At 43.3% G+C, this 16,036-nt stretch overlaps 1 protein-coding gene across 1 annotated transcript in view; it reads right to left on the reverse strand.

Moving 5' to 3' along the window:
• Positions 1-11,890, reverse strand: part of LANCL2 (LanC like 2) — a 33,231-nt gene extending 21,341 nt beyond the window's left edge. Inside the window, exons 1-2 of the mRNA XM_039715123.1 lie at positions 11,509-11,890; positions 1,335-1,452 (exon numbers count right to left, since the gene is read on the reverse strand). Of these exons, the coding sequence (XP_039571057.1) occupies positions 1,335-1,452; positions 11,509-11,709 (319 nt within the window). The 5' untranslated portion in view covers positions 11,710-11,890. The remainder of the gene's footprint in view (positions 1-1,334; positions 1,453-11,508) is intronic.
• Positions 11,891-16,036: the final 4,146 nt, after the last annotated feature.

Genomic DNA, 16,036 nt, shown 5'->3' on the forward strand with positions numbered 1-16,036 from the left:
GCAAATTCACACTTAACAGGTCTAGATGGACACACCCTGGCAACTTGAACAGTGGCCACATCAGACATGAAACTGTAGGCTCTGCCTAAAGGATCAGCGTCCTGGTTTCAGCTGGGACATAGGTAATTTTCTTCTCTGTAGCTACAGTGCGGTAGTTTGGATTTAGTGTGAGAATAACACTGATAGCACACTGATGGTTTAGTTGTTGCTGAGCAGTGCCTACCCTAAGTAATGGACTTCTCAGTTTCCCATGCTCTGCCAGGGAGCAGGTGCACAAGATGCTGGGAGGGACCATGGCCAGGACAACTGACACGAACTGGCCAAAGGGATATCCCCCTACCACAGGACACCATGCTGGGCACATAAACTGGGAGGAACTGGCTGGAAGCCACCAATCACTGCTCAGGCATGGGCTGGACTTTGGTGAGCAGGAGATGAGCAAAGGCATTCTGCATCACTCATTTTTCTTGCATTTTATCCCTCTCCCCTTTTCATTACAATTGCAATTATTATTGTTGGTTCCATTACTATTATTAATTTTTTTTTTTTAATTACTAAACTGTTTTTATCTCAGCCAATGGATTTTCTTTTTTTTTCAAATCCCCTCCCTATGTAACTATGGCAGAGGGGATGTAGGAGGGGCAGGGTGCTGGGCTGTGTGATATTTAGTTGCCAGGTGGAATTAAATCACACAAATTATAAGGGCTCATGTACATCTGGACAGTATCAGTGATGCAATGCTAAACGAAAAATGGTCTCCAGCAATAACCATCACCTGCACATGCCCAGTTTTCTTCATGATCTTTACAGTCTTGCAACCATACCTCTAAACTCCCCCTCCTCACAGAATCATTTTACCATTTTTTGTACAGACAGAACAAATTACCCAAATTCCAGATTTGAAGGCTCCAAGCTCCTGGCCACAGAACAAATTTCCCCCATCTACTCCCAGTGATTAGAAAATGCTGTTACCATTAGGAAACTGCTAATAGCCTGTTGAACATAAAAAGGTGAAAAATAACTCATTTTTAAAAGCAAATTTAAAAAAAAACAAGAGATAAGGTAAAAGAGCAGCCTTAGAAAATCCATTCTTTTGCAAAGCAATGATCTCCATATACAAAAGACAATTATCATTCTGTATCTTTGTCTGCTGAAATCAATGCAAATTACAGACAGTAGTGACCAACGCTCCAGAGTTAAAAGAAAAACCAACTCACAAAAAAGCCCGTAACGGAGTATTTCTGCCACTCCTATGAGAATATCAGAACCTCCTGCACATAAATCCAATTACACCACCTAACAAATACATTTCATTCAAATTCTAGCTTTCTCACCAGTCCAGCCAGTATAGGCAGAGCAGTCATGTGGATCTGCTGTCTTCAGTCCTTCCTCCATTTGTTGCAGAAGGTCCTTGATTTTTGCCTGGATCCGTTTTGAGAACCGAGCATTGACCTGAAAGCAGGAGTCAGGAGAAAAGCCAGAAAAGAAAGGAATTAAAGAATGCAAAGTGCCTGCTCCACTTTCTTGTTTGGGAAGAAAATCAAACCAAACCAAACCAAATCAAACAAAAAATAACTAGGAAATAAATAACATACAGCAATCAGCAGCATCAAGGTGGTTCATCTTATGTGTGTGTCTCATGTAAATGCATTCTGTCTACATTTTAGGGTAAGTTACGAGCATCTACATTAGACAAAAATTACCCGTGCATTCTTTAAAGTCACACAAAGAGGAGCTATGGACACTGCGACAGGATGTAATTCTGATCAGGGTCCTGGTGCCAAGACCATGTTATGGACAAACAGCACAAGCCCCATGTTGTAGGTGCTTGCTCTCATCACCCTGCACACCCTTTGTAGCACTACAGAGCAGGAAATAGCCCAAGGAAAAGAAATGTATGAGGTGACCAGTCTTTTTGTACAGAATACTCAAGATAATCAAGCCAAAGAAGTTGAGCAGCAGCAGCTCAGCATCTTCAGCTCAGGCACGAAGGCAAAGAAACAAGTCTTTGATTTTACACACTGCTTGCCATTACTTTTGACCAAAAAATGTTTATATAGATGAAATACATGATATATAACAGAGGGTACTTTACCCTTTCCAACATTTCTCTCTCATTATGCAACTTTTAGGGAAGATATGTTACTGATTACTCCTTAAAGCCTATGGAGCATAGAAATTAGCACAATAGTACAGCAAGTTCTTGCTTGACTACAGCCCATACCAAAAGTGTGGCATTTGGATAAGTTACAGGTCCTGGATGCCACCATTACTGGGTGCCGATTACTCAAGATGTACCACATTTTGTACTCTTGTTCAGAGTGGAACTTCAAATAAAAATCAGTGATTTCAAACATCCATCCAAGAGATTCAGAAATTAGAAGGATTTAAGAATTGCACAAGGCTTCTGACACTCCAGAAATCTTCAGGGTGAATAGTTCAAATCCATTTAAGGATAGCCATGGTAGGATAGGAAGGGAGAAGGAAATTGTACCATTTTATCTCACATTGAACACATATTATTCTAGAAATAAGCTAGAGACAACTTAACCTTCTCCAATATCTCTAGAACTAGCAACCAAACACAGTAGGCATCTGAAGCCTGTTACTCTTCTGCCTCAATATGGTGGTTTTAAACACTTTTTTTTAGGGAACTGTACCATGCATCCACATGACCACTACCACCCCACCACCCTCCCTTTTTTGACTAGTTCAGTGAGGTCTCAACACAAAGGAAAACCTTCCTCAAGGGCAGGGCTTCTCTCCTTCAAAAGACAGCTATGTCGATGTTAAGGCATATGGTGAAACAGCATGAGGATATTCACATGGATGCATCCAGGCATAGAGCTCAGCTTATCTGACAAGAGTGAACTAAGGCTTCAGACTCCCCATTTATTTACCTACTGCACATCACAAGCATGCTGTTTATCTTTTTGTTCTAACAATACACCTGCTGTTACCAAATCAGGATATTTTATATCAAACACCAGATTAAATTACTTAGAGGTAGGAGGGGAATACTAGGACATCAGGACGCCTGGGTTCTGCATTGAAATCTCCGTCCCATACAAATAATTTAGCTCAGGTTCGTAATTCCTCCCTCTAGAAACTGAACTGGAACTTACTTGTCTTGGTTCAGTGCTTGGAAAAACACAGATTAAAGGATATTTTTATTAATATTTTTATAATTATCTGTAAGTCCAAACAAAGCTACTCCCAAACTTATGTCAGTGTGAATAAGTTATAAGTGGCAACAAAGTTTTCCCCAGCTATCCACTTCTCTCTTTTTTTCTGGTTGCTCTGAAGCTTTCACAAGCAAGCACTATCACTGATCATTTTATAAGGTTCCCTTATAAGCTCATAACAGATGCTTACATGCACTAAAATAAATTAATTACATGAAGAAATGAATGTTGAAAGGTGGCTTTAGAAGATTTAAAAGCTTCCTTCAAGGAATCTTGGGGCAGCATTACAACTGAGCATAACACGCACACTTGTGTGGAGCACAGACCGATTTTCATCAGAAGCGCATTCATCTCAAGAGGATGTTTCCAGCTGGCATTCAGCCTTTGCTGCAGGTGACTTGTTATTCCTGTAGGGCCAAACAAAAAATAGGAAGCCTGATCTCTGATATCTAGTGGCACATTTACTTCTGGTTCACAACAGACTGGGTGATAGCAGGAGCTGAAGAGTATCTTTAATTAGAAAAGGCTCTCTCCAGGAATTCAACACTGCATTACTCCTCTGCTGCTGCAGAAAGAACAACCATTATCATCCCAAACACTGCTCAAGTGTATATTGTCACAACACAAAAAAAGAGCTCATTCCTCATTATACCAAACAGAGCTTTGTGTCCTATTGGTTATGGTAACTAAAAAGGCTCATCATCAGCATAAAAGTAATGCAGAAAAAATGAAGCAGGTTGGTTTGGAAATTAATAGTTGTGTTATTTATTCAAACCATATTACTTTTTCCATTGCAGTGAGACAGCAGACAAAGCTACATCCCAATACAAAGTCTTCCAAAGCCAACACAAATGTAAGGAACATAAGTACTTATGTAGCATCACTCACCTTTGGCACTAATCATAAGATATTTAAATTGTGCTGTCCTTCTCCCCTATCTGCTTTCTTTCATTTGTAGGGTTTCTAAAGAGAATTTAACTCATCTTCTTCTGTAAATTCAGCACTAGAACTACACTCCTACATTAGAGCACAGTGCTAACAACACCACGGACATGGGTTTGATCCCCATACGGGCCACTCACTTAAGAGTTGGACTCAATGGTTGTTATAGGTCCATTCCAACACAAAATATTCTGTGATTCTCTTATTATAAAATATTTTTATAAAACTTGTATTTTTATATATGTGTAAATAATTACATATTTATAAAATTTATATCATGATGCAAATAAAAAAATCTCCTAAAAACCCCAAAGATTTCACTTGCAGTCAACATTACAATAACATACCAGTTCTTACTGACCATTGCAGCCATAGCCAGCTTTACAGCCATGGCATTAAAACAAACCAGAAGCAGGGGCAGATGAGGCAATAAGCAGCTGCTACGTATGTACTGTGTATCATGATTTCTGGTACGTAGGAGAAGTCTGTAGAGTCTTGCATGCGCATTTGGACCAAATATGACAGTGCTGATGTAAGTCTGACAATATAACCCTGAGGTCACATGGCACTCCTTTTGTCATTAAAAGTAAGACTCTGGTTTGACAGACAGGGGATAAGTAATCTCATTTGCAATTATCAAAGACATTTAGATACCTATGTGCTCCTGGCATTTACTTGCTCATGACATCTATGCTAAAAACTTGTGCAGAGCCACAGCAGGGCAATGGAGACCTGAGCTCAGAGCTTCCTCACAAGTTGCCAATGTACCAATCTTTCTTGCTACCACCAGCTCCCAAAGCAACCATCTTGCTCTTAACCCTATTTTAATACATCATGTTTTTGGGGACAGATGCTACATGCAAAACCAGACTGCAGCTGATTCTGCAGAATTAGAAAGGAGATGACCTATGCACACAATGCTACCTCCCAAACAAGAAAAATACACTTTTATTTCACCTCACTTTGTTGTTGGTGATGTGTAGAACAGAACACATAACATGGTGCTGTGTTGTCTCTGCCAAAGTGTATTTCAAAGAGAAGAAAATACAGCTGAAGTTGGTACTGCAGCAAGAAGTCATTCAAAAACCAAATTTGCATAGAAGATTGCAGAAAGGACATGACAGACACTAGTGAGGAAGAGTGTAGTGGGGGAAAACTCACAGTTCTGCTGAAATGAGGAATCCTGGCTGTACAGAAGTCATTGGGAACTTGGCCACTGACTGTAAGGGCGCCAGGTTTCACACCCATGCATTGGAGCATGGGTCTATTGAAGCTGGATGAGCTCTTATACTTACCTCCATAAGTTCCTGCAAAAGCAGACAAGAAGGGAAGGCAGGATCCTATACACAGAATCTAGCAAGGTCTGCTAGGAGGTGACCAGTCTTTTTGTACAGAAGAACAAGTTCTACTTTATTTTTACCTAAGTCAAAGGACTCTTACAGCTCCAAGAGCAGCGCCTTCTTCTCTGAAAATACCAGATACTGTTGAAGCTCACCACCCAGCCTCTGAAACACTCACAGTTCTCTGACACTTCTCAGACAGGTCCTCCAGAAACAAATGCCAGTTCTGCAAAACCACATGCTTAATAAATGCTTTGAAACATTACTGTCTGTAGAATACATTGCACTGTTTTTCAGTGATCTGTCACTTAGTGCTATACATGTGATAACTGGGAAAAAAGGTTAAAAAAAAGAAAGTAAAAAAAGAAGGGGGAGAGGAGGAAGAGATAGAGAAATCAATAGCTGTAGGCAAATTCCTACATTGCTACAAATGCCAGTTTAGAAATAGACTTTAAACACAGTCGTCGCTGTCTCAGAGGATATAAGGGTGTGAAAGGCATCATTAAAAGTCAAACATTCAAGTTATAGAAAGAACTACTTAAGGCATGTGAAAACTGTGTCTCTAATGCATTTGTGTGTGAAAGAAATTATATGTCTCATTGGTTATAAAACAGCAAATATCCACAGCTTAAAGATCTAGATCACCACAAAGAATCATCAAAAAGCTCCAGATTATTGGTAACAAAAATAAACAAAATTAACAGGTATCCTATGTTTTGGGAAATGGAGACTGATAAAGCAAAAGAGCAATACTGAAAATCACTAGTCCTCCTGGTAGCCTAACACCAACATGCAACTTCTTGAAAGCAGAGAAAACAAAAGTCTGTTGTATAATTTTAAAGTCAGTCACTACACAGAAGTGTCTATCCCAGCTGTGACACTTTCAGGTGGCCCTCAAAAAAGCTAAAACCTCTACTAATTCTGTCTAAGTTACCTCAATAGAGGTAATATATCTGCATAGAGAGCAAATATATTCCACATATTGAGCATGACAGCAGATAGGACACACTCTGTGGGCAGGGATCCCATCAAAGATCAAAGGAGGTCCCTGCAGTAGATCAGTGCAGTTAGATCCAAATAAAATTTATTTTCACCAGGAAGTTAAGTATGTGTTATTGCACTTGCCCACACAACTAGCTGGAGTAACAACTCATTAACATGCAGGTTTGCAAGATAAAACTAGAAACTGATGAAGAACGGATGGATGTGAGACAATTTAATCAGAACTTGGGGGTTTGATTTTACGAAGTATTTTCATTCAGAACTGGTTGACTAAAACCAAACAGGCTTAAATCTGTGGTCACCTCCTGAATAGCAGGAGAGGCTTTCACTACAAAAGCATCAGAAAAGCCCTAAGCAGTCTTCAGTGCTGCCTGTGCTGTAGGAAAGAAGCAGCAGTTCTTCCTTTCAGGCTGTGTACAATTGCCAGGAGTTAGTGAGAGACAAAGAAGTACAACAGACTGATTTTCAGGCTCAGTTTTGACCAAGACTCTCAAAAAGCAAAACAAACTTTTCTTCTGAAGAATCACAGAGAATACTGCAAACTTTGTTTGTTTCAGAGTCCCCTATGAAAACAGCACATGCCTGAGTTGGGGAGCCAGAAAATGGTCAAAAAAAATAACAAGGTCAAGAAATGCAGCAAGAAATTGCATCCCACATCTCTGGAAAAAAGTGGGAAGAATTATTTAGTGGCTTTGGAAGTTGAATTTTGCCTCCAGTGCAATAAGCTGTATAACTCCCACTTGTATAAGTTGTTGCTGAGTCAGCCCCAGAAGACAAGAGAAATTGCTGCTCCCAGTGAGATAACTAAAATGCCCAGTGAGACCTCAAAAAATTTTTAACAACAAAACAAAAATCAAAAAACAAACAAACAAAAAAAAAAACCCAAACCAAAAAACAAAGGGAGAAGACAAGTGAGGCTACGACAAAATCCATATACATATATATATATTTAAAAATATATTTTACAGGAGATGGAAGACTGAAAGCCACCTAAAGGAATTATCAGATGTAAGAGGAGATTGAGAAAGCATTAGGAAACAAAACACTACTAAATCACCCAATGATAAATCTAAGTAAATATTCTATATCACCATTAATAGGTAATTGCCAATGAGCACCATCATCTTTGAACAGGCTCCCTGTAAGAAGTCCCCTGCAAAGCCTAATAAGGTATTGTATACATTTCTCAGAACATACAATTTTCTTCTAATATTCTTAGAACATCATGTCAAGTCAAGAAAAAACTTATAAAGAAAGAATTTGCCTAAAAAATAAGTTAAAGTTTGGGCATTCTAGTGACCAATCCATGAAGTTTGAATCTAATTTTGCCTCTGTCTTGTGCTTCTACAACAAATTCAGACAATCTTAAAGTAAGGGCTGGGATCGTTTTAATTTCTTGATGACAAGGATGCTTCTTTTTTTTTTTTTTTTGCACAACTACAAAATGCAGATCATTGTCTAGGCTTCCATCTTCCCCTGGCTGAGCAGGTAACATCAGGCTGCCTTTTTTTCCCATGTCACTGGCCTTAGTGTGAAGGAGAATCCCAAATCACAGCTGCCTATACTATAAATGCAGCCACACAGCTGCAGTGACTCTGACGACAGGGGGTAATAGATCCTTTAACAAGCCATCACCACCCCTCAGGAGCAAGCTCTCCTCACCCTTTTCCTTACCAGGAAATCCTTTGGAGCTTTGTAACTCTCTACCACACTAGGGAACTAAGAACTAGGGAGTGTTCTTTGTTATGAGTCTATTAATTTCTCTTCCTTCTCCGCCCACCTACATTTCCATTTTGGAAACTTTTGGACTGACAACTCTGAGATACTATCCAGAACTACCTTTTTAGGTTAAGGTATCTCTATGGGGCCCACATGAAAAGGAAAAAGACTAAAGAATGTATATTTAATTGAAATATTAAACATCACTTATTAAACAAAGGTTTACATTTAAAATTATGTTTGTTATTAATCTAGAATTAATACTGGCTGATGAATTATTACCTTGGCTTTCTCAGACAAGTTACAGAAGCAATTTAAGTTCATGATACTTTAATGATGAAGAAATCTAGTTGAAGTGAATTTCAACTACATGAGCAGAGCCCACACAGATAGAGGCAGTGTTTACTGTGACTACTTATAGGAAAGCAAATCAGCAACCTCAAATTCTGCTTCTCCTACTCCCATACCTTCAAGACTTCTGAACAATATTTTACCCACACACACTTCCATATGGAGAGTTTTGTTCTGATTGTCTCACCTTTCAGACAATGCCTTGAAGAGCTTCTTGTCCTTTTATCAACCAGGTGAATTTTAGATGGCAATCATGACAGACTAAGAAATCGAATGGATTAATAATGCATTGCCTTCCATGACAACAGCAGAGCCCCGCACACCTCAGGCTGTCACTACGTGAGTCACTCAGCGCTCCTCGCTCCACTCAGCAGCAGATGGGAGAGGAAGGCACGATGCACTGCACTGAGGCCTTCTGAAAGATGCTCCCATTTTTAGGAAACCTGTGTGCTTGTGTATACAAGTTTACAGAACACACTTCCTACACTGTGTAAAGTCCTTTGTCTTCACTGGGGCTTTAGGCAAGCAGACATTTCTCTGATGGAACAGGAGTCATTAAATGCAAAAATAAAACACTAAAACATAAATTGAAAATCACAACAACAAATGCACCCCAATAGTACCCATCATGAAATGTCAGAAAAAGGTAATACTAGGAGTGACAGCATGCAAATACTTCAAAAATATGCATACATACAAATATTCTCACAGCTATATTCTAGCCCAGAAACACATAAAATTACTCCTAGGATTTTGCAGATGCAAAACCAAAAGAAAATGTACACTTGCTTCTGCCTTCTCCTATGAAATGCACAGAATTGCTGTAGTTACATGGTTTTAAGGCAGTACAGAAGATTTTTTTTTTCCAGAGGCACTTCAACTTCCTGAACAGAGCCCAGACACCACCTTTTATCAAACACAAGACTACTCAGGTGCTCTAACATATTTGCTGAACACACCTGCACAAATAGCTGCTGACTGTCACTTTCTAAAAAGGAATGTCATCCACCACTGATGCTGGGAAAAAACACATGCATGCACTGTGAAACACCACTCTCATGCATAGGAGAGTATAAGAGGCATTCCTAATGTGAACACAGGGCTAGAAATTCTTGACTAACTCATTTCAGTTCTGCCACAGAACCACATCTCTCAATTTAGATTCATTCAAGAATCAAATCTGAAGTAAATTAGAGTTGAGCTATTCTGCAACAGAGCTAGTATACTCTAAAATGTATAGATGTTCATCTTCTAAGGATGCAGTGTTCATCTTCAAGGATGTTCATCTTCTTTTGATATCTCACCATTCTTCTGGAAGTCTCACTTGAGAAAGCTTTAGTCCATCTGGATCAGCAGTAAATGAAGAAGTATTTTGTCTTTTAAAATATGGACAAGAAGTGTGGGATTTAAAGCAGATACACACGATGACTGGCCTACAAGGGACTCAGTATGTTTTTACCAATTTAACAGCCATATATAGCTATAGCAGTTCTGCCATCTCCTCTCTGCCTTTATAATTGAACTCATCATACTTGGAAGACTTTTACAGACTAAGCCAGATACAGAACAACAAAGAAATAACAGTTCTCTCCCTCTCTTCCACAAGGAAAAAAAATAGTTTTACCAACACTCAGCATACTACCAGGGAGCTGTGTACAAAACAAAGCAGCTTTCACTTTTGAACCTACTCTTGCTTTTTAAACCTTCTCAAATGCTCTGCTTTTGACAGCTGCAATTAACTGCAGCTGTTAGACACTGAAGCCCCAAAGCATTCTCTTTTGTGCACTCTGCTTAGCCACATATAACTTCATAAACCTCAGTTATAAACAACTTGGTGAAACCTTTCATTGCCTTGGACTGACGGTGAGCTGATGGTGTCCTGCAGGTTCTTACAATGGCCAGAGCAAATGGCCCTCCCACTGCTGGGCTTCACCATGCTTGTCTCACTCTATCAGTAAGTCAAGGTAATTCCATATTGCCACAAGCAGAAAAATACAGAGCTGGTATCAAGAGCTTTCTTTTATTCATCCCAGCATACAATCAAGGGAGTTAGGAAGCTAATTTCCCACCCTCTATGCATTTGTGCTTATGGCAGTGTCACCATGCAGTGTTTTCCATGCAAAAGCTGCACAGTATTGAGGAATGAGGCTGCAGAGGGGCTAAATGACAGAAAGTCCACATTCTGGCATTCCTTCTGCAGATTAACCCAGTCTGCATGTTAACAGGCCAGGCCAGAGCAGCTTCTCACCTTAAAACTTAAGACGCTCATAGTATGCCAAACAGCAGCACATGGCATCGAGGAGATAAGCAGGGCAGGAAGACTGCAAACCTTGTGTGACCAGTCCTACTAGGCGGACCTTCTGCGAGCATGAACCAACTTGCCAGGTGCCTATCATGGTGCACCTGAACCTATAAAAGTGCATGCCAGTAAATAAACACGTGAGAACACTCCAGCTTCACCTTATGAGTGTTTCTGTCACCTGAGAACAGACTCTCCATTTCTAGACGGGCATCATTTCATCTTTTCCATTCCCTTGTGCATTTTCTCTGGTGAAACTCGGGCAACTTGTGCTGACAACTTCTTCCGAGACGCCCAACCACCGTGGTAAGAGCACCTATAGCTGTTCTGCTATACAGCGTCCTAGTACCTCCAGCTGGGACACCGCATTCATTCCCGTACCGGAATAAAACAAACAAACAGAGCCGCTGCTGCCGGGCTGAACTCCCGCTCCTCCCCTCAGTTCCCCCCGCCGCTCCTCTCCTCGGGCGCCCCGAGCTCGGCCGGCGCGCAGGCCGCGGGCAGCCCCACCGCCCCCGCCGCCGGGCCCGCCCCGCCGGGGCCGCCCCGGGGCGGAACACACGGCCGCCTGCGCTGCGGGGCCGCCGCTGCCGCCGGCAGCGAGCAACCCACGGGTGAGGCCGGGCCCGGGGATCCGGGACGCGGCGCCTGCCCTCCACCCGGGACTCACCTTCCCATCGGCGCCGAAGGGAAGGGACTCCTCCTCCGCCGGCGGCTGCAGCGCCCTGTCCCGGTGGGCGTCCGCCGCGCTGGGGGCTGCTACGGCTCCCTGGGGCTGGTAGTCGGGGTAGGGGTTGGCGAAAGCCCGCTCCTCCATCTCCGCTTCACCGCCCAGCTGCAGCTTCAACCTCTTGGACATGCTCTCTCCCATCTCAGCCGGCCCCCGGCCCGCCTCCCCGCACGGCGAGCCGGCGGGGACACACTCCGCCCCGCAGAGCGGCGGCTTTGCAGCAACGCGAGCGCCGCGGCCGCCCCCGGCTACAGCTGCCCCCGGCTACAGCGGCCGTCCCGCGGGCCCGGGGCTGGCTCAGGAGGGCGGCTGCGGTGACAGGGTCTGCGGCCGCGGGCCCATCGGGGCCGCTCCAGGGCGGAGGCGCCCGACCCCGAGCCACCGAAGCCCAACTTTGGAAGGCGAAAGGGAAAGCTGCGAGGCCGCGGCTCTGCCCGGCGTGCTTGTCAGCCGAGGCGGGGGAGCGGCGAGCGCAGCGGCATCACAGCCTGTACAGGGGCAGAGCGCGGCCGGGTCCGCGGCCGAGCCCGCCCGCCGGCGCAGGCTGGGTGGCACGGCTGCAAAGCTCGTTCCAGCGCCTCATCCTCCCCCGCCGGGGCGTCAGTGCCTCGGGCTGCTGCTGCCGCCGGCCGCACGCCGGGCAGCGGAGCGGGGCTGCCGCCGGCTCCTCCCGCCCGTCCCCCCGCGGCGGGGGCGAGCCGCCGCCCGGCGCATCTCAGAGGAGCGGCAGCAGCAGCAGGAGGGGCACGGACAGCCCCAGGAGCAGGCAGTACGCCACCAGCTCCTTCGCCCGGCTCATCAGCAGTCGCCGCCGGGCCGCGCTCATCCGCCGGCAGCCCCCGCGCCCGGCGCGCCGGTCCCCGGCCAGCCCCGGCGGGAGGAGGGACGCGGTCCGCGGCTACCGCCCGGCGGGAACGGCGCAGCCGGCGGCGACCGCCCCCCAGCCGGCGGGAGGAGGCAGCTCCCCAGAAGGGGGGTGGTCTCCTTCCCTCGGCCCGCCCCCGGGCTGTAATGTTGGCCTGGCCGTGCTCACCGTCCTGCCAACGGGGAGCCCGCTGCAACAACGCGAAGCATACTAGGAAAACAGCCCCAAGCCCCAGCGAAAGACATCAGAAAACCTCACAGCCCTGGAGGGGGCTGGCGGCCGTGGGCGGTGAAGGCCCTCAGCGATCGGCTGTGGCGGCTGGACGTGAGGGTGGGATCGCATCCCACCTGGGGAGGAGCAGCGTCTGGATCGCGTGTGAATCGCGCGTCTGTGTCTCGAATCCAGTCCTGGGGTGGGGGGGCTGAATGCCAGGGCACCGTGCCACCATAAATATAGCCCGTTATCTTATGACACCTCCACTTTCAGCTAGGAGAAGAGCTCCAGATGAGAGGACACTATACAATCACTGAGGATAATTTTTTTCTATTCACAAATAAATGGTACGTGCTGTCGATATAGTCACAGCCTTCAGGAATTGATACTGCGTACTGAAACATCGTTGTGTACAGGCAGCCGTCAGAAAGCCTGCAATCCGGCCAAACGCTGCATTGTGTAAAAATACGGGCACAGGAGACCTCATTATCCCATGAAATATTTACTCCCAACTATTCCATTCCTTTTTGCCAGTAATTGTAGGTCAGACGGACCATAAAGCATTAATTCAATAACTGGGCACTGTGCAGACTTATTGATCTTTAGTTTTATGCATTGGGTAATTTTATTGCTATCAAAATACATATTCAGTGTGTAAGATTAAATTAAGGTGACATCTGTCCTGGCACTGGCTTCAGTTTACAGTTGCTTGTAGCAATATACATGTGAATAAATGGGACATTTCTGTCACCTTGTCACAGGATGTGAATTTGAATTAATACTTGCTTCATTTTATTTATTTTTATAAATTAAGCTGATGACAAAGCAGAAATTCCAAGCAACCTCTCTGACACGAAGTACCTTGTATTTGCTTTGGAAGCGAATATAACCAGTCACTTAAAAATTAGTGTAGTCTATAAAATATCCTCTTCTTTGATAATTAAGAAATCACTTTATGCATCATATACTCTTTAATGGGTAAGTATTTTGTGCTGTATTGCAGTGCCTGAAAAGGTAAATTCAGAGCCTTTTAAAAACATCTCTTGCCTCTGAGTAAATATTTTAAATAATATGTTTTCATCTAGGATGGTTTTCTACCTTTAGTGGAGACCGGCTGCATCAGCAGAAGTAATGGCATTCCCATAATGAAGATGAGAGTTAGGCCTTTAATATGAGTGTGTGTGGTTTCTATTTTTTTACATCTTCTACTCTTCTTGGATCAAAATTATGGAAATAGAAAAGCAGGACCATACCAATTGGTATCTGCTCAAGGCCTACAGGTAAGGAGAGAATGTGCTTCCTGGTACCTTGCAAGAGCAGGTTCTTCCCTTCTGGAGCTGTGGGTTGCTGGGTTGGCATTTCTTCCCTTTTGCATCATTGCACTGTTTGATTATCTGCATGCTGCTGTGTTTAACACCCTGTTTTCTGGAGCACTTCTTTCATGTTCACTGTTCTTCACATTTGTTGCAATGTGGTATGTTTAATTTCAAGCATACAAGGCCTTCTTTTGTTCTTAGCAGGTGGGATAGAGTTCAAATTACTTTCAGCCTTCTTTTCAGAGAGTGTTTTCTCCTTTTGCTCTTTTACCCTTGATGCGTGTAGAGCTCCCACAGCCCAAATGGGAATCATGGATGAAGGAGGAGGAAAAAAGTTGGGCTGAGTGAGGCATCAATCTGTAACATAAGTTTTAAGCAATAATAAATTCACATCTCTCATCTCTAACAGTAGGAAGCACTGAGCCCTCACCCTTACTTCACCACCCCAGCTAAGCACTCCTGTAACCTGCCTTCTGCAGAATTGGCAAATATGCAGCCCTGCAGCAAGCTCATTTAGCTGAAAGCTGTCCTTTTCCTTTCTGTGATGTAGGTAAAATCCAACTAATGTCTGAACAAATCCTGATTCTTACTTAGAAATCAGTTTCTTCATGTAAATAATGAAAGGTTTTGCTTATCAGATCAATGGGCTATTCAATCTTTACACAATAGGAAATCATAAACCCTTCTCTTATGGCCTTTCCTTCTCTCCAATCCTCTTCACATGCTGCAGTGTCTGATACTCTGCTCATCATGAGACTAGTGCCAATTTCTTTAATAGTAAAATAAAGTATCTGTTACATTTTCGATCAGGACTAAAAACCAGAATCCATACACAAATTGTTAGTGATGCTGTGCTTTCCTGTGCATTTTACTGCTTGATTCCCAGCATGAGTTGTAAATGAACCTAGCTAACAAGGTGGGAAAGAGCATCGTATATCACAGAGTCAACCTTCCATGGGACCTACACCATGATGCAATGTATGTGGCCTGTGGAACGAGCGTGAGCACCCATCAGGAATCTCCATAGCTCTAGCTGTGACATGTTCAATGGTTCTTTCAGCATCTGTGGTCATTCTTATTACAGTATAATAGTGCTCATTTATTTTCACGCACAAGGACTCTACAAATGTGCAAGCAACAGCTCCATCCATGCTTTGCTCCGTGAACACAGGATGATGGGCATATGACTTCAGTACTCATGCTAAAGTGCTTTTTAAATTCTGGGAAACCATTGTAGCAGTTGGCATTAATCTTATTTTATTTCTGATTGTAGAGATCCAGCTGAAATTAATAGAGAAGCAAGAGCATCAAGAATGGACCCTGATGTGGTACGTAATGGAGAACAGGGCTGTGCACTGCTTTATTTAAAAGCAGTTTGTGGAAAAACAAGGTATGGCAATTTCTCAGCTAGTGTCAAGTAGGACAGCAGATCAGTGGAGATGGAGTAGTTTATACCTGCTGCAAATCAGGGGTCATACTTTTGTTGAACATAAACATAGTCTTTCATACTTTCACACAAGTCTTTTGCTTTTTCCCTGGTAACCTCTTCAGGCTGCGCTCTGTCTGTGGTGTATCCTTTGTGCTCTGCAGCAAACCTTTTACTCCTTGATCACTACCATAGGCCTCTAGTAGCCTATAAGAAAGGATTTCCTAATTCCCTCTTCACATCCCTTTATCTACACTTCCTAGTTTCTTTTTACCTCCACCATTGTATAAGAATATATTCTGCTACTAAATTATTTAAAGCTGTTTAGGTCTAATAAGCTATGGGGGCTTGCTGCTTGTAAAAAACATGATATTATGAAATAAAATATGTAGGATTAGGTTTTGCACTTTAATTGCAAAGAACTTGCAGGCTTTGGATCAAGTCCAGTCCTCTGTTCAGTAATGCAATGTAAAAGTCAACTAGTCTGTGTGAGATGTTATTCTGTTGTTATAAGTAGGAACAAATTTCTCTGGCTGCTGTAAATAACTGATCTCTATTATTGTATAATTTTGCTATTTAATATCTCAGAGATTCCTGTGCATCTGAGAAGACACTTTGCTATTCAACCACAAAAGAAATGTTTCTCTA

Source organism: Passer montanus, unplaced genomic scaffold, assembly GCF_014805655.1.
Source record: "Passer montanus isolate IOZ18808 unplaced genomic scaffold, ASM1480565v1 scaffold32, whole genome shotgun sequence".
Taxonomy (NCBI): Eukaryota; Metazoa; Chordata; class Aves; order Passeriformes; family Passeridae; genus Passer; species Passer montanus.